The sequence below is a fragment of the Ceratotherium simum genome, chromosome 2 (assembly GCF_057802395.1).
Source record: "Ceratotherium simum simum isolate JZ-2026a chromosome 2, ASM5780239v1, whole genome shotgun sequence".
NCBI classification, from domain to species: Eukaryota; Metazoa; Chordata; class Mammalia; order Perissodactyla; family Rhinocerotidae; genus Ceratotherium; species Ceratotherium simum.
In genome coordinates this window covers 53,083,079-53,101,236 of record NC_141901.1, presented here as the reverse complement: position 1 = coordinate 53,101,236, position 18,158 = coordinate 53,083,079, and the positions used below count along the sequence as shown (strand labels likewise).

Below are 18,158 nucleotides of genomic sequence, written 5' to 3'. Positions count from 1 at the left end.
ACCTGACACAAGTCTCTACTGGATCATCAAGGACTCTATCCATACGAATGGCATGATGCACTTTTAGAAAATTACCCACTCTCTCCCTAAAATAATTTGAAAGCTTCTTGGATAAATTTCCATATGACTATGGAGCAGTACAGAGAAAGCAAAGTTCCTCAAACCTATGCTCCTTGCTACTTCATGCTCTTGTCCCATTGATGTCCCCCAAAACTCAAATGCTTATATACCCACCCTATTTCAGGACCCAAGCCCTTTTTTATAAAAGCACTATTTTCAAGAATCCATGACCCACTTGTAGAATTGCAATTAGTTTAGTATGGTTGGGACTGAAGGATAGAGTTTGAGAAAGTGCATGCCAAAAGATAGGGAAGAAAGAGAAGCAGAAATCATACCATGCTAAGGGTTTTGAATTTAATCACTATAGCACTGGGAAACCATTTTGAAAACCAAGAATTTTCAAAAATGGAGTGAAAATAATAATAATAATAACAGTAAAGAAACCTATTTTGACCATGTATCTTGTACCAATTACCCTACATTTATTATCTCATTTAATCTTCACAACATTTCTATGTGGTAGATACTATTATTTTCTTCATTTTTCAAATGAAGTAACTGAGGCTCAGAAATATTAAGTGATTATCCATAGTTACACGGTTAATAAGTGGCAGAGTTAGGATTTGAACCTAGATTCATCTTAAGCTGAAGCCTGTGTTCTTTACTTCTGCATCATACTGCCTCCTACATGATCTGTTTGCATTTTAGTAAATCGCTTTGGCCACAGTACGGTTAGGAGTGGAGAAAGGCTGAAGGAAAGAAGACCAATTAGTAGATCATTTTGAAAATCTTGGTTAAAGGTGATGAAGGCTTAAACTGAGACAATCACTGTAGAATTGGAGTGGAAGTGACAGATATGACATATTTTGAAAACAGGATTATCAAATCACAAATTGGATATGACAAGTAATGGAAAAGGAGTTGTTGAGAATAAGTCTCAAATTTCCTTGTGAGTGATTTTGAGGAAACAGTGATTTGAGGAAAGTCGTGCCATTCACTAAAATAAACAATACAAGAGGATAGATAGAATTAAAGCCAAAGCCAACGCATTTGGCTTAACTCATCAAAGTGGAAATGTCTAGTAGGCAGTTGTACATTTGGCTCTGGAGGTCAGGAGAAAATCCTGAACTGGAGGTAGATTTGAGGGTCATCAGCAACAATCTTGGCTAAAACTCTGATAATCAGTTACATCACTTAGAGAGAATATGTGGAGAGAAAAGAACAGATAGATTCTTAAGAAAAATCAATATTTAAGAGTTGGTTGTAGAAAGAAGAGATCACACAAAGAAAGAGATGAAATGATAAGGGAAGAAGGAGGAGAACTAGGAAATATTGTATCATGGCAACTATGGGAGAAAAGCAATCTGAAACCAAGTCATGGGGTTAAATGCTGTGAGACTTCTTGAGAGGACAAAAAACAGGCCAGAGGCTTTGTCAGTTAGGAAGGTTGGTGATCACTTTTAGGTCAGTTCAGGTCCTTCAAGAAGATGCCCAGACAGAATTAGACATACAAGAGATTTATTGGGGTAATGCCTATGAAGGATAAAAGAGAAGGGAGCAGGAGTAGGCAGGAAGAGCCTTCAGACCACATTGCGATGCAGATGTGACACTTGTGAGAGGAGAGAGGGAAGGAAGGAGGACTGAGTAGGAAGAGCCCAGATTGTAGTCTGAGAAAGTCTTGGCCAGCCAATGGAGAGTTCCCCAGCAAAGATTGCCCATTTGAGGAGTCCTGCATTGAGCAGAATTGGCCCAACTCTAGTACCTTCACCACGTTCAGTCATTGACTGTGGAATGGGGAGGGTGGGAACTGAGCCTGGCTTCAGGCTTGCAGATTAAAAGGTGTGGCAACTGGAAGCTGTTAGCCAGCTCCTCACAGCAGGTTCAAGAGCTTCTTCTCCTACTCTGTGGCGGCCACATGGTTGGAGAAGTTTCAGAGGAGTCATGGGAGTGAAGGAGGTTTGATGGTTGTGAGTTGAAGAGTGGATGGATGGGAAGTGAGGAAGTGGAGATCCCTCCTTCCTAATGGTGTTGTCAGAGAGTGGAAGGAGAAAAAATAGAATGATAGCTAGAGGGAACGAGGGTCAACGGAGCATATTTATAGAATTCTAGAGGCAGAAACAAATAGATAGAGGAAAATAAACACACACGGAGAGTAGTAACTAAAGGACAGAACAAGTTTCCAGTCCTGGAAGACATGGGAGGAGGTGGAAGCAAGACCTAGGTGGAGAAAGAACATTGAAGAGAGAGGAGAACTCTTTCCTCTGGGTCTGGAGTGGAGAAGGGGAGAAGAATGCAGGCAGAGACACTTTGAGACATGGGGGTAGGGTTTGGGGTATTCAATTGCTGTATTATTTTGAATATTCCTGATTCATTGAGTAAATCAATTAATGAATATATAGCTGTTAGCATGTAGAGATGTCCAGATAAAAGTTGGCAGATTTAAGTAATGGGGAAAAGTGCAGAATAAATTTAAAGTCTTGACCATCAAATTAAAAATGAGAAGAACTTAAGAGACTGTTGTCTTTTGGGGAATTCCATCTGATGCAGATTAGAAACGTGATTGATTATACTATGAAGAGTTTCTACAATGACATGTATTCTAACATTTAGTGTTTTTTTTTTTAATAACTCAGTTTATTTTTGTTTTCCCACAAAATTTGAAGTGAATTTGATTATAAAAAAGAACCAGTTCCTTGATAGTACTCAGTGCTTTTCTGGAAGGAAATTTGGCAATATATTTATCAAAAACCTTAAAAAAAGGCTTAGTGGGGGCTGGCCCGGTGGCATAGTGGTTAAGTTTGTGCACTCCACTTCAGCGGCCCAGGGTTTGTGGGTTCAGATCTCAGGTGCCAATCTTCCTCTATGTTGTATGTATGTGGGATGCCACCACAGCAAGCCATGCGGCATCCCATATACAAAATAGAGGAAGATGGGCACAGATGTTAGCTTAGTGACAATCTTCCTCAAGCAAAAAGAAGAAGATTGGTGGGCCGGCCCTGTGGCTTAGCGGTTAAGCGTGCCTGCTCCGCTGCTGGCGGCCCGGGTTCAGATCCTGGGCGTGCACCGACGCACCACTTCTCCGGCCATGCTGAGGCCGCGTCCCACATACAGCAACTAGAAGGATGTGCAACCATGACATACAACTATCTACCGGGGCTTTGGGGGAAAAAATAAATAAATAAATAAAATTAAAAAAAAGAAGAAGATTGGCAACAGATGTTAGGTCAGGGCCAATCTTCCTCACCTAAAGAAAAAAAAGCTTATCCATTGACACAACAATTTTACTTTTTTGACTTTATCTTAAGGAAATTATTATACAAGTATTCAAAGATGTATTTCAAGAATGTTAATTGTGGCTAAATCATTATAAGAGCCAAAAAGTAGGAACAACTCACATGTCTGCAATAGAAGATTGACCTTTTCCATAGTATAATCTTGTTTTTGTAAAAAAAGAAATGCATTTAATTTATGTATCACTATAGACACTGAAAACAGCCTGGGCAACTTACCAGCGTTCTTTCTGGGTAGTGGGATGATGGTGATTTTTTACTTTTGGCTCATTTACATTTTCTACCATGAACAAGTATTATTTCTATCCTAAGAAAAAAAATCCTGAATTTAAAACAGAACAAAACAAAACAAATCCTGGTCCTACCATCATCTACAGCCCTTGAGGGAAAATGCCCGGAAGTTCCCTTCAATGGGACAATCTCTATCTACTCATCCTTTACCTGTAATTAAGCTTGCTTTTCTTCAAGGATCAGTATGTAAGATAAACTAGTCTCATTTAATTCTATTTTTTGCTTTAGTTTTTAGCAAAAGAAAAGTATTATTTTCTATGTCTTTTACAAATCGTTAATGTGAATATTTCAGCTATATTATGGACCACGTTGGTTGGAGCTAACTTGGGAACCTAACCATCATTTAGAACACGATTTCAATGGAAAACATTCAGAGTCGCAAATAACAAATTTACAAACGTATTTTTTAAAGGGGAGATTTCTTGTATTTCGAGTTAGAAATACCTGTAACCTGAGGCTCTACAGGAAGGAGATGACAGACACTTATCAGGGATGGGCTGTACACAGATCACTGCTCTCTGGCTTCTCTTATCCAGAAAGCTCTTCTTCCATTCTGCTGTAGCATGTCTCTCTCCCTGCTGTGAAACCTGTGGGGAACTGCCACCACTTTCCAACCTGCTCTTCACCCGACCCCCCATGTCCTCCATTACTCACTGTTCAGAGTTACCAAAGCGTTCTACGGAGCTCAGGGTTGCCATTAGCAAACTTTCAGGATCAGCTTAATCTTTTGCTACATTGCTTCAGTGAGAGCGTTACAACTTCTGGTTTGTGAATACAACCCTTTTACCAGCAGCGACTATGGACTTTTTTTGTCACCCTGTTAGAGGTGTATAAAAGTTACCTTATACCTAAGGAATGAATTTTAGTTTGGAGTATAACCAAACCTGTGGAATTTTATGGTATTTTACAGGATTCAGGCTCATTTTCCTGTCAGTAACAGCTTCCCACACATGCCTAAAAATAAAGAAGTCAAATTTATAACTCATCCTTTTCCATGAGACAAACTGACTTTATTTCCTGTCTCTTGAATGGAACTGAAATTCAGCAATTTGTTTTTAACAAAACAATTTAAACTTCAACAATGTACTATGTTCTGTTAGAAGATAGATGGAGGCATGTTATGAGGTCCTTGCAATAATAACAGTGCTAGGCACTGTTTTCAGTTTTTGGGTTTTTTTTTTTTTGACATATATTAATTATTTAATTTTACAATTGTCTAGTAAGAAACTATTATCACCTTCAATTTACAGTTGAAGAAATTCAGGTACAGAGAGGTTAACTTGCCTAAGGTCTCAGAGCTAGTAAGTGGTAGAGGGAGATTTAAGCCCAGGTATTCTGGCTCCAGAGTGGGGGCTCTTAACCACGTGTCATATACTGCCTCACTGTTGCTTAGCTGTGCAATGACCATGACTGTGTCTAGAGGATATTGGGTTCTGGATCAGACATGAGGATGCAATCTAGTCATTCCCAGCTTGAAAGAGTGTTGTAGGAGTAGATTGGTGAAGTCAAGCGTGTTTAAAATTTACTTATGAAATCCTCAAATTAAATCTTGAATGGAAGCTTGAAATGAAAACCAGATAAAAGTGGAACTGCTTCTGCTGAAGGGGGGCCGGTGGGGAAGATCAGAGCCCCACCCACTCAGCCTCTCTCAGAAGTTTCTGTTATGATAATCCAAGGGTTTTGAGCAGCAGGATTTGAAGACTACTAGTGAACCAAACTCAGGAGACCTGGCTTCAAATCTGGAATAAATCTCTCCATTTTTAGGGAATTCAGTTTTCTTGTCAGTGAAATAGAAGCCATTCCTGTTTCACATGGCTGTTGCGGAGGATTAAATGAGATGAAGAATGTAAGAGCAACTTGAAATTGTGAAGTGATATGTAATTTCTGTTTCTATGGAGCCTTGACTTGAAAAGGAGAGGCCCAAGTGGCAATGAGGCGTGAGACAGGTTCTGGTGCTTCTTGGGTGGTCATGAGTATTCTCAGAAAAATTGGGAATGCAGTGACCATGGGTGGTGTCAAGAGGGTGGCAGTTGAAACAGTGAGGCTAAGCAAGTTATGTCCAGAGTAAACAATGCCCTTCTTCTTTGAAACAATCACCAAATTGCAACTAAGAAATATTGTTTTAGAGATTCTCTTCAATAGAATACAGAAGATGAATAAGGAACCAACGTCTATCTGGTTCACTGCTGTGTGCCCAGAGCAGCATAGTGCCTAGGCATGTGGTAGGTGTTCAATAAAAACCTGCTAAATGAACTGGGAAGGAAAGGCAAAAGGAAAATCTACTGAGCCAATGAAAACAAAAATATTTTGTTAGGGCATGTGGCTATGCCTCACAGCGGGATCTAAATGTGGTTCTCTGAGAGGAAATGTCATACCAGCTACAGAATGATGGGGCGACAGGGGCACAGGCCTTGGTAATTTCAGTTCATATGCCATGCTAGAGTTTCATTCTGGACTTCAATATTAAATGTCAAACTGCTCAAATTCACAGGTAAAACAAGCATAAACTTATGAGATTTCTTGACCTAACTTTGAAGATGTATTTAAACTTCATTCTGTTGATTTTTAAGAAACCATTCATATCAGAGATATTGGGTCTCAGTTGTAAATGTGGAGAATTCACTTATACTAAAATGACTTAATGTGCAAGTTTCTTACAGACTTAAATATCATATGTAATCCACGCATCTCAAGCTTCTGCGGAGTGTCAACAGTGCCAATTTTATCACTTCCACAGCAGTTATTCTAGAAGATTGCTTTTCCTAACCCGGATAATATTTCAGGCTCCTGCATCTAAAGGCTCTAGAAGGAATCTGCTCCAACCACATCCTCCCCCGTTAGGCATGTAGCTGCCTCTATCTTTAGAAACATTTAATATCACTTTAACCCCCGATATCACAGGTGCTACCTCTTATTTTCACATTATATGGCTCCTACAAACTGATGGTCATCTGCATTTATACTAGTTTTCAGAAAAGACCAAGTTCATTCTTTTGAGTTGAAAAATAACATGCTCTCTATCCCCCTCAGCAGGTTAATAAACTATTTTGGTTCAAGTGTGAAGTAGATCATGAATACAAAGTCTCCAGAAAAGAATTATCAATTCACTAGGTCTACTTTCAGTTCATGAATCTGAACCTTTTAATGTTCCTTTCGGCACTGCAGAGTATTTGTTATCTGTATTTTCTATGTTCCTGGAGTTCCAGTTTTCTTTTATTAAGGTAAAGGATGACATTTCATCGCCCAGTTATTTTTAAAGCATTACAGTAAAAGCATACCCTTCCCATTCAGATACTGGACACTGATTCTCCTACAGTCTCAAGTCATGGAGCTGGACATTCTCTGACATGTCTCTCAAGCAATTTTGCAAAATGATCACTAGCGTGGCCTTTTGGCCCCTTTACGTGTATTTACGGATATCAAATAACTCATGCAACTATGTTGGCCTCTTAGTGACCTTGAGTATTGCTTGTTATAAGAACAGAAAACTTAGCACAGAGATGCATAGGAGGTCCCCTCATATTCCAAATAAACAAGCGTCTTTAGCTTTTTCAGTTCGTCTCTCTGTAGCTTCATTTTGCTGAACAGGATAGCAGCTATCATCAAAAAGAAGAAAAAATCCTTTCCTCCTTTTCTTTCTGTTACTAGGGGGTCAAATATTAGCATAAAATATCTGATATGAGGCACAGATGATCTATTTAAGGCGGAAATTTGTTTTAGATACACAAAGCCTATAATTCTGTTTCTTTTTCGTATACATTTTACAATCTACAATATTTATACTCTTTCTAGTAGTCTTGTCTAGAGACAGTATTTTGTCATTTAAATTTCGTTTCCTTAAGCTTAATTCATTCAAATATTAATGATTCCCCTCCCTGGCCTCCTTTTAGGGGAAAAAGAGAGGAAAAAAAATGATGTCTGGCAGAATAAACCAAGGTCTTCATAATCACAGTATTCCAGTGTCAGGTGAAGCCTGGGTTTGATATCATTCTTTTACAACTATATCTCCTTAGTTAGGGTCAGGAAATCTGAGATATCCTAATTCAACTTCCCTATTTTGCAAATGAAACTATGGGCCAGAGTAGTAAAATTTTAGTTGGAGCCTATGTTCTTTGGCTCCCAGACCAATGCTCTTCCAACTATGCTAAGATTGGTGGACTGTATAGTAATGCAAAAATAGGACAAAATATTTTCAGTGGTAATTTTAAGCACTTCATATTACTGTGTGAGAATTTGACATATAGTTATGAATCATCCCGAAGGTAAGAGTTTAAAGTAGGCTTTGATATATTTTATACTGAGATAAAATAAGGAACTCAAATCTTCCAAAACTGCCCAAGTGTCACATCCAAGAGTCTGAAACTAACATTAACTTTCAGTAAAGGCATTTCGGTGGAAAAAAGAATTACGACTAAGCAAAGAACTTCCAGTTTTATTTTTTAACCATTTAAGAACAAAAAACATTCAACCAAATTTTTAAAAATTAGGATGGATTAATTTACAATAAAATAGTCAACTTAAAATATCAGCCCTTTCATTTAGGGCCAAGGAGGCCAATAGTTCCCGTTTAAACAGCAGAATTGCACAATTAATATTTTTACCTATATTTGATGGCACAGAAATATAAAAGTCATACAACTTTCATTGAGATCCTCCCTTCTCTCCAGAGTAGAATTCATACAATTGCTTCTTAGGTCGGTACTCAGGCTTTTAAAAATCACCAGCTACATTTTGAAATACATCTACAACTACTCTGATAACAAGAACGCTTTTAAAACAATTCTTATAGGAAACACCTTAGAATAATTTTGTGGCACATTAGCCTGCTTAAAGAAACAGTAAAGATGAAAAATAATGTACAAGAATTATAGTCCCTTGTTTACAGAAACCACCCAAATAAAATATTTTCTCTAATTAATTATCCTTGCCTCTTATAATTTATTAGCAGAGATGAATTACAAGAAGCAGAATGCACCATATTTTGGTTCTTGGTTATAGCTGCCAGCTTAAGAGTTCATGACTGCAAACGTAAAGCAAAATATGATTATGCTTACAAATTCTGGAATGGGAAAAAACCAAAATATCTCTTTAAAGTGTTTCTCTATTCTTGCTTTCAAGTCAAGACAAAAAATTCACAGCAGTTTAAAGGATGATAAAAGACTAAACATGGGGCCCAGTGAAATATTATATATTTAGAATAATTTTTCCTATTACACTCCTTAAGTGAAAATCATAGTAAGTATGCTATCGTATGACCGAGTAACATTCTAGTAAGCTGTTGGAGCAAATACAGCACTTAACAGATTCATTTACAGATTAGGCATGGTAGCCTTTAGACAGAACATCTTATTTTCATACTCGTGAATGTGCAACCTTCAACAAACAAACAAACATAAAGTAATATGTAATAACAGCTGGCCAGGCACTTAACTTGGGGAAAGAGACTTTCAGATTTTGAGGTAAACTAGAATTGTTTTCAGCAATCACAAACATATTCTAAAAACCACATTTTATACCACACTAACTGGTTATTCAAGATTTAACTATAAGTTTGTCACTCTATTGTGCCAAAATTCACACCTAAGTGTAACTTCTTAAGAACCTATTTAAAGAACATTTTCAAGTCTGAATTTTGGCCCCATTTAGATACTTCTGTGCTTAGAATGTACTTGAGAAAACTCGAAGGTACATATATACAAGGGCTATGGGCATAAGAGCCCCAAATGAGTATTTTTTCCTTAATTTGACATTAAAAAGAGTCACACTGTCAGTCACATAGACAAGAGGAGGAAGAGGAAGAAAACAACATTGACATTAATGACAACTAAGGTGACAAGCCTCAATCTAGCCTCAAGAAAATTACAGAGCAATGCTCCAAAGGGAGCAGAAACAAAGTGGCAGAGTTTCCGTTTACAGGTGTTGACAGTACTGTGAAAGCTCTCTGAATTAACACTAAGGAGCACAACTCTCTGGGTTTATTACACTCTGGGCACAGCCTATGTTTCTTCCTCTCTTCTGAATTCATTTCAAGGCAATGTGGAGTTTGCTTAACAAACAAAAATTCATATTAGAAGATGGAGGACCTCAGTAAGTATTTACACATTAGAAGACCAGAGCAGAAAGTGGCCATTTTGGAACTAGTCTTTTATCAGAAGTTATCCAGGTCTATTTTTCATTAGAATTGCCAGGATATTATGCGCAAATGGAAAAGCCAAACCTCCAAATCCTCATAACTAACAATTAATTATATTTTCCATTCCCTTCTCAAACAGCAATTTCAATCCAAAGGCTACTTCTTGTTATGAACAAACTCATCAGCTTGTTATCTGGTAGGCACAGACTAATCAACATCCTGTTTTAAACCCTTCAAAGAACATTATGAATAAAGAAAATATAAAAAATTTTGATCTGGGCCAACCTCATTCTCAAAAACGTAATGAGAAAAAAATATTGGCTTAATTTAGAGTTTCCATGTGGTTAAAAAAAGGGTACAGATACTTTATTTATAACGACTTTTAGGCCAACCCTCCTCAGGATACCAAGTTTTTCCAGTCATGGCAAAGGATTTGTGCTAACTGACCTCTTCTTCCCTTACAAGACTAACAGCATGCACCTGGCAAAACTACTAGCTGGAGTTACTGGAGCAATGAGTAGATGTGGAAGAATTTCTCTCTCTATGATGCTAACTGGCTCACTCAAATTCTGAAACTGTGACCCTGGTCCATTAGCACCATGCTTTCTCACTGTTGCTGTGGGGTGAGGAACAGAGGGTGAGGTGAGATGGGAATTGAGGGCAATTATATACATCATTAAGATACCATGATATACAGTGAAAATGTGTCTATTAGTATATTTTAGGCTTGAAAATCACTGATCACAGCTATTAAATAAAACTGCATCAAATTTTTACAATTTTGAACACCTGCAAACGTAGAGCTTTCTGATGACCCCAATTTAAATATGAATAGAAGTTCACTGAACATTAGGTTATCAGTAAGCTAGAAGAAACAAACTACATATATTTTGTAGGTAGTAACCTACCAAAAAAAAAGTGGCCATTAGGCAAAAATTCAGTGAAATTATTCATAATTGTCTGTTTCATCTTTCTCTTGGGAGAGCCCAAAAACAGGTCTCTGAAAAACCAGCTTCACACATGTAAGACATGGCATCTGCTATCCTATTGATCTATCATTCCCTCCAAGGTAGACAGGTCACAGACATATTGAGGACATTCATTTTCATGTATTTTTGTTTTTGAGACATCTATTCCACTGAAGTACTGTAAAGGAAGTCTACAAACCACTTCTAGGAAAAAGGCACTTCATTGTGAAAGTCAGATTTAATTACATGAAAGTTGAGAAGACTGGGATAGACTCAAAAGTCAGTATTCACTTTTGTATTTATGAACACAGAGTAGATGCCAGTTTATAGAATATAGCCAATAACATTACAAACAAACCGAACAGCAACATTAACTATATTCTCAGCAAAACAGTAATTAATGACATTTCTCCAAAAACCAACATAGTTCCAAGTTCAACAGTAAAAAGAAAAAATATCACCAGCAGTTGCTACTTTAGAGCTCAAGACACTGTTTTCTAAAGAATTTGACGTCTATAGTTTGGTTCTCTGTTTCAGAGCATGAATTGTTTCTCAGGTGAAAAACGTGGGGTGGCGGAGTTGTGTCTGTGTGTGTTAGGGGAGAACCCAGGGTGGAAAAATACTGGGGAGTAACAAGAGGTTCATTTCTCTGGTCAGACAACCAAGTGAGGAGGTAGTTATTCTGAGAACTTCTCAAATAGAGAATATTGTACTGATCTACTGAGAGTTGGGGAAGTAGCAGGAGCTTCTTTGTGATACTGAAGATAGCAACAGGAATATCTCTCCTCCAGGGAAGTCAGGACCAGGGTGTCAGTGCAGCTGAAATAAAGACAGAATTTATATAAGTGGCACATAGAGAATATAAGAAAAACAAGGTTAAGAAATCAACATGAATGATAATACATTCATTTCCAACTTGTCCTACCTTGACAGTGGCTCTTTTCTGATGCTAGAACTTTATAAGTATCTATAAGAAAAGAACACACACCATGTCATCATCACCTAGTTTTGATGGAGTGATCCTTCAAACACGTGGTCGGTGCCAAGAATATGGTATACATATATTTCATAAATAATGTCTTCTAATTTCTAATATTATTGAAAATGTAATGATGTCTGTAAAATAATTAAATGTTTTAAAAATAGTTTAGACCTCAGTACTATCAGAAAGGGTGCCATAAGGAAAATATTTTATAGTCATAAGTGAGCAGAAACTCTCAGTTAAATAGCAATATAGAAAAAATAACAGCAACACTCCTCCAAATTGCCTGATGCTAACAGGATCTATAATTATGTCAAGAGACCACATGCTCACCTTGTTACATCACCACACACGGCAACCCCATGCAACCCTGAGTCCCATCATCACTGCTGTTGAGTTTTTTCATTCGGTACTGACGTATTTCTCTTACCAGTGTGTAAAAGGCATCTTCAACACCCTATAAAAGAAAGAAAACGATAAAGACAGCTTAAAAAACACAATCCAAGCTGTAAGCTCTCCCTCATTTGTACTTTTTCTTTTTTTAATTTACTTCGTTGCTTTTTTTTTTGAGGAAGATTGCCCTTGTGCTAACATCTGTTGCCAATCTTCCTTTTTCTTTTTTCTCCCCAAAGCCCTAGTACATAGTTGTGTATCACAGTTGTAGAGTTGTAGCTCTTCTATGTGGGACGCCGCCTCAGCACGGTTTGATGAGCAGTGAGTAGGTCCTCGCCCAGGATCTGAACCGGCGAACCCCGGCTGCCTAAAGCAGAATGTGTGAGCTTAACCTCTACGTCACCGGGCCGGCCGTTCATTTGTACTTCTTTATGTGGATTTAAAATTCCAATTATGGGAGCCGGCCCCATGGCGTAGTGGTTGGGTTTGGCACGCTCTGCTTTGGCGGCCAGGTTTCGTGGGTTCGGATCCCAGGTGTAGACCTACACCACTCATTGGTCATGCTGTGGTGGCAACTCACATACAAAATAGTGGAAGACTGGCACAGATGTTAGCTCAGGGTAACTCTTAGCAAAAATAAAAGTCTTCATTTTAGAAATACTTGTGCATGTTAATGCAGGAGTAAAAATGCCACACCAGAATATTAATAAGTTCATTTTGGGTTTAAACTGAAGATTAAAAAAATAGAACACTATTAAAAAATCTGTAACAAAGAATGTGGATCATATCTCTAGCAAAGAGTCAATCAATCAAACTTTTCTGCCTTAAACAAACCCTTGCCAGATGGTGAAAGCTGTACTATACCTGTCTGGTCTTGGCTGAGGTTTCAATGAATGGAATCCCATAACTCTTGGCCAGTTCATGGGCTTGTTTTGTGTCAACTGTCCTTGTTGGCAAATCACACTTGTTTCCTACTAGCACCATAGGTACATCATCTGAGTCTTTTACTCGCTTAATCTGTTCCCTAAAAAAGGGAATATGTTATCATAACATAAGAATAAGCTTTTAGGAATATATAGCTAGGACAAAAAAGAATCTAGCAAATTTTATCTAGCCCTATTAGCTTCTAGTATTGAGTCTCACTTTTTTCCCTATTACTTATAAAAGAGCCTGCATACTAAGGAGACTGGTTTAGACTTGATGTGGCCGCCATAGCAAAGCCAAGTACCATTCATCTTCCAGTGGAAATGGATGACTACTCTATCTTGACACATGCCTTCCTGTTAGGCTCCCTGATTTTCCAAAGAGCTTGGCTCTGGATTTAATTGGCAACTCAAAACTGCACTCTAGATTAAGGTCTGAAGTACAAAAAGTAAAAGCTCATTGCCTCTAAACTTTTTGAGCTTCCCTTGAGTGACAGTATTTAATGCAAGACAGTCTATCCACTTGTCTAGATGGGTGGTGTCTATATATTTTCTTCAAATAAAATTGTAGCTGGAAGTCCAAGATATAAAATAGAAAATACCAGAACTGCTCTTATTAAAGGAGGACTAAAGAATCTGGAACTCCCAACTGACAGCACTCCCTTCAATGACATGTAAAACATAGCATACAATAGTTTAGAAACTATTGCTCTAAATTCTTTCGACCAACTCTGTCCAATAGAACTTTTTACGATTATGGAAAAGTCCTATATCTGTGCTGTCCAACTACATCACTAGTCACATGTAGCTAATGAATACCTGTAAAGTCAGTTGCTGATGAGGCCAAGGAACTGATTTTTAAATTTTAATTTTAATTAATTTAAATAACTACATATGGTTTGTGGCTACCATCCTGCACAGCACTGCTCTAGACTCTACCCTTGGATTATATACAAAGTCATGCAACTGAGATGCACTACATCAGCTATATGCAGAACTGAGCTTTGGGGTCATGGCAGCAGCCTAGGTTAAGGGATAACATAAGACAGCCTAAGAAAAAAAAACGACTTCCAGAAATTCAGCAAATATTTATTAGGTGCTTGCCAAGTGCTGGGCAAAGTACTGTTATTATTTTCAGAGAGAAAATGGAAAGTAGAGAAGGTCTAGGAGGAAAAAAACCACTGAATTCAGTTTTGGACTAGTTTGTTTCTGTGAGCAGACATCTTCACATGGATGGAGCATAAGCCAGGATTCAAGGCTGTAGGCAGAAGAGCCTTGCGTGCATTTACTACATGCTAGGCACTGTTCAAGTGACTTACATATTTATTAACTCATTAAATTTTCACAACAAATCTTGGTAGGTACTATTATCTCCATATTATAGATAAGGAAACTGAGACACAGAGATTTAGTAGTTTGCCCCAAAGTCCCATGGGTTAAAAGATGATGGAGCCAAGTTTCAACCCAGGCAGAGTCTATATTCTTAACCACTATTGTGCGTAAAGAATGAAGAACTAAGAAAAAGGAGCCCTGGGTTTTTGGTCCCGGCTCTGAAAACCTAACAAACCACCTTCTGAACTCTATTTCTGATTCTATAAAATATGAATGTTGTGCTAGAATTTTTTATCATCTAATTTTGCTTTGAAATTTTATGGTTCTATGGACAAAGACCATCTTTATGTTCCTTTGCCCTGCTTTCATCTGGATCTACTCCTCACTAGTTTCTTCCTATCATCATCTCTATTACTTACTGAAGAATGTTTCTCAGAGGTGATTTCTTCTCTGAAATTCCTTTGTGATCTCTCGTAACACCTTTAGTTTTGAACCATTCCCATTAGCAAGCTTTATTTATGTATTATCACACATCCTAGCCACAGTATATTATATAAAATAAATTCCAGTATTAACTTTCAGAAATAACCCCAGCTTCTCACTGTCAAACAACCTAAAGCCAACTCTTCTCATAATTAAAAAGCTGTATCTTCCCTAGTGTGGTATCCTCATTCCCCCACAAAGCTTCAGAACACACTTAAAGATCATCCTTTCAGAAAAAATAACGCTCCTAGTACCTGTAGAGGTTAATGTCTGCAAATGACTTGCTATTATTGATGGCAAATACACAGAGGAAGCCTTCGCCTGTCCTCATGTATTGGTCTCTCATGGCACTGTACTCCTCTTGTCCAGCTGTATCCAGTATGTCCAACAGACAGGTTTCACCATCTATAACCACCTGTTTTCGGTAAGAATCCTGAGGATGTGGACGGTGAGGTGGTGGGGAGAGAGGGAGATTCCATTTTTATTAAAAACCACAGGGAATGCAATGCTATTGCCAAGATTAAATAAGCTCCTAATCAAGTCCATTTCTGTCTCTCTGATTTGTCCCTCAAACTGTGAATATATAATCACAAACAGAAAGTACTTAATGTCACCCTAGGAAAAAAGCCCCAAATCCTATACGCCTGCAGAAAGGAAAATGTGGTCACTCTGTTCCTGGAAAAGGTGAAAAATATGTGGTACTTCAAAAGACAGCTCTACTGCAATTAGACTAGAGATTAGGTTCACATTGTACTTTACTAAGGTATGAACTGGACTTGTCCTGTTTGAGTTGTTTATGGTACATTTAAAATTCTAAACATATCTCCACTAATTATAACCTGGCTTTGGATACAGTGTCATTTGTGTTTATGACTAAATACACAAATACTTTTTATTTCAGACAAGGTTATAATACCAAAATATTTTTCTCATCATGACAGACTGTACCTTTGGGAAATATTCCTCAATCAAATTCCTAAAGGTTCCAAACAAGGTATAGTTATAACTAAATTCCTCAGGAAGACAGACATGCATAGATCATATAAAAATTTTTTTTCAATCTGGCTCTAAGGCAAAAATTTTACTTGTATTTTAATACTTATGTTCTGGGAATTCAAAGAAAATAACCTCATCACACTTAGTCAAGATCTGGCTCTAGAAACAGAACTCAACCTAATTTCCCAGCCTATTGATCAGTTCCTCTGTAACTCACTTGTAACATACTTTCAAATTAACATAGAATTCACATTGCCAGAACTTCCTTGAGGCATGAAATATGGTTAAGTGTATGAGTGTTCCGAGGAAATGAGCAAAATTAAAATTATAAAGATAGGTTTTAGTCAAATGAATTTATGATAATAGAAGGCAGAGAAGTGGTTATTTCCTGACAGGGTGGGGGAGTTTACTGACTGGAAAGGGGCATGGGAGAACTCTCTGGGGCATTAAAAATAGTCTATACTTTTATCTGAGTGGTGGTTACGTTAAGTGTATATAAATTTAATAAATCACCGAAGTATTTTACTGTATGTAAATTACCTCTCAATAAATAAAACTCCAAAAAATATTAAAAGTTTCTAACTATTAACACTAAAGCTGTTAAGCCTAAAATAAAGATTTTTGCCCAGGACTAATGAGTAATTTTTTAATAATGCCTATATTAGAGTTAGCTTGCATTAATTAAACACTCAGTAGCTGGGTGGTAGGAAGAGCAGGGTGTAGATTAAAAGAAAATAATCTTTAGAGTTAGACATTTCTAAACTGAATAAAATTACAAAACCTTTTAAAACCTTTTATTTAAAGGACACTAGATGCCATTTATTGAAGCTGATCTATAACAAACTCCCACGAAAACAAAATAATCTTTAAATAAACACTATTTATGCAGCACTTTACCATTCACAAAAAATTTAAAGCTATTATTTGATTTTTCACAATATCCGTGTGTGGTAGGCAGAACAAATTTATGGTAATTTAATAGATCAGGAAAATGAGGCTCAGAGAGATTAAGTAATTTGCTCAACATCACATAACTAAATAAACTGCAAACAGGGACTGAAATCCTAGGCAAAGTGGTTCAAAATCTCACGCTCTTTCTACTCCAACCCACACTCTCAGCTGCTTCAACTAGCTAAGAAATGAAAATTGCAGAATACCCAGATCTCTGAACCCTTTATTTCCATCCTGCTATTATTCAGACAGTCCCTCTACCTATGGACTGTGTTTCTTTTTAACAGAGTTGTCATATATGAAGAAACTGAGTTCAACACTAAATTTGCAATAGTTTACATAAGTGTTAAAAATTGTAAACTTTTTAGAAAATCTTCAGCAGCTAATAAAAATGAACTCTTCTCCACAAACATTCCAGCTTTACTTATTGTATTACTCAACGCAGTACCCAAAATCACTTTTTACGTTCTCTCCTGATTACTCCTTTAGGTAAAGAACAGCAAAAGGGTATGGGTAAGGGTAAAACCGCAAAGAGGTGGAGTCAGCAGGCTACCACTGGGCCTCACCTCTATGGTGGGATCATATTCATCAACAAAGTGGTTCTGGATTAGCTGGATTGTCAGTGCGCTTTTTCCAACACCACCTGCTCCAACCACCACCAGTTTGTACTCAGTCATTTCACACCAGCAAGAACCTGTCGGAAAGCATCAATTAGGGTTAAATGGCGAGCCACATCTACAGTACTTCAAAGCTTTCCCTATAATCAATAGTAACTAAAACCAGAATTTGAAATGTATCGGTTCCATACACGTGACCGCCACTTGGTTCTCAAAATGATTCAGGAATGCCAAAAAGCACTTGCAGGTTACTGTGGGCCTCAGAATTCTGGATTATAGTCTTCTAGCTACCCCCACCCTCGTCTATGTTTCAACAGTCCTTGGGCCCCGCCCTCAGCCTCAGGTAAAGGAAACCCCCCCTTCTATTCCTCCCGCAAGTCTTCCCAGCTCTAGGGGGAGGCCTCCAGGTCGCTCCCCCTTACTACTCCCCGGCCCATCTCTAAACATCTCCCCCGTAGGGCTCAAAACGAAGGACCCCCGCCCAGGGCCTTTGTTTGCAGCTCGCAGATTCCGCTCGATTTCTGGCAATAACGAGACGCCTGTATGCTCCAAAGCCGAATGCTACACACGCCAGAGACCTACCTCAAGCTCCGCTGCCTCCGCTTCGTACGGATTTAGGACCACAGCCGGGAAAATTGTTGGAGACCCCGGAACCGCCATGAACAGCCCCCACCAGGGAGCGGCACTTCCGGCCCCGCCCGCTACGTAATCAGTCGGCGCGCAGGGCGCCCGAGGCCCC

General features: G+C 38.1%; 1 protein-coding gene across 1 annotated transcript; it reads right to left on the bottom strand.

Annotated features, from left to right (window-relative positions):
* Positions 1-8,053: 8,053 nt before the first annotated feature.
* On the bottom strand, positions 8,054-18,124 carry NRAS (NRAS proto-oncogene, GTPase). The gene is made up of 7 exons (XM_004420636.3): positions 18,002-18,124; positions 17,369-17,496; positions 15,110-15,288; positions 12,982-13,141; positions 12,058-12,181; positions 11,668-11,709; positions 8,054-11,561 (listed from the first exon to the last, which is right to left on the bottom strand). Exons 2-5 carry the CDS (start codon positions 17,477-17,479, stop codon positions 12,062-12,064), a joined length of 570 nt encoding a protein of 189 aa, XP_004420693.1. The 5' UTR covers positions 17,480-17,496; positions 18,002-18,124; the 3' UTR covers positions 8,054-11,561; positions 11,668-11,709; positions 12,058-12,061.
* Positions 18,125-18,158: the final 34 nt, after the last annotated feature.

Excerpts from the sequence above, each read along its gene's own strand:
- NRAS (XM_004420636.3), bottom strand. The coding sequence starts at position 17,479 with ATGACTGAGTACAAACTGGTGGTGGTTGGAGCAGGTGGTGTTGGAAAA. Across the intron at positions 13,142-15,109 it reads GCAGACATTAACCTCTACAG|GGAACAGATTAAGCGAGTAA; the intron begins GTACTAGGAGCG and ends TCCCTTTTTTAG. Across the intron at positions 12,182-12,981 it reads CCTCAGCCAAGACCAGACAG|GGTGTTGAAGATGCCTTTTA; the intron begins GTATAGTACAGC and ends TTTCTTTTATAG.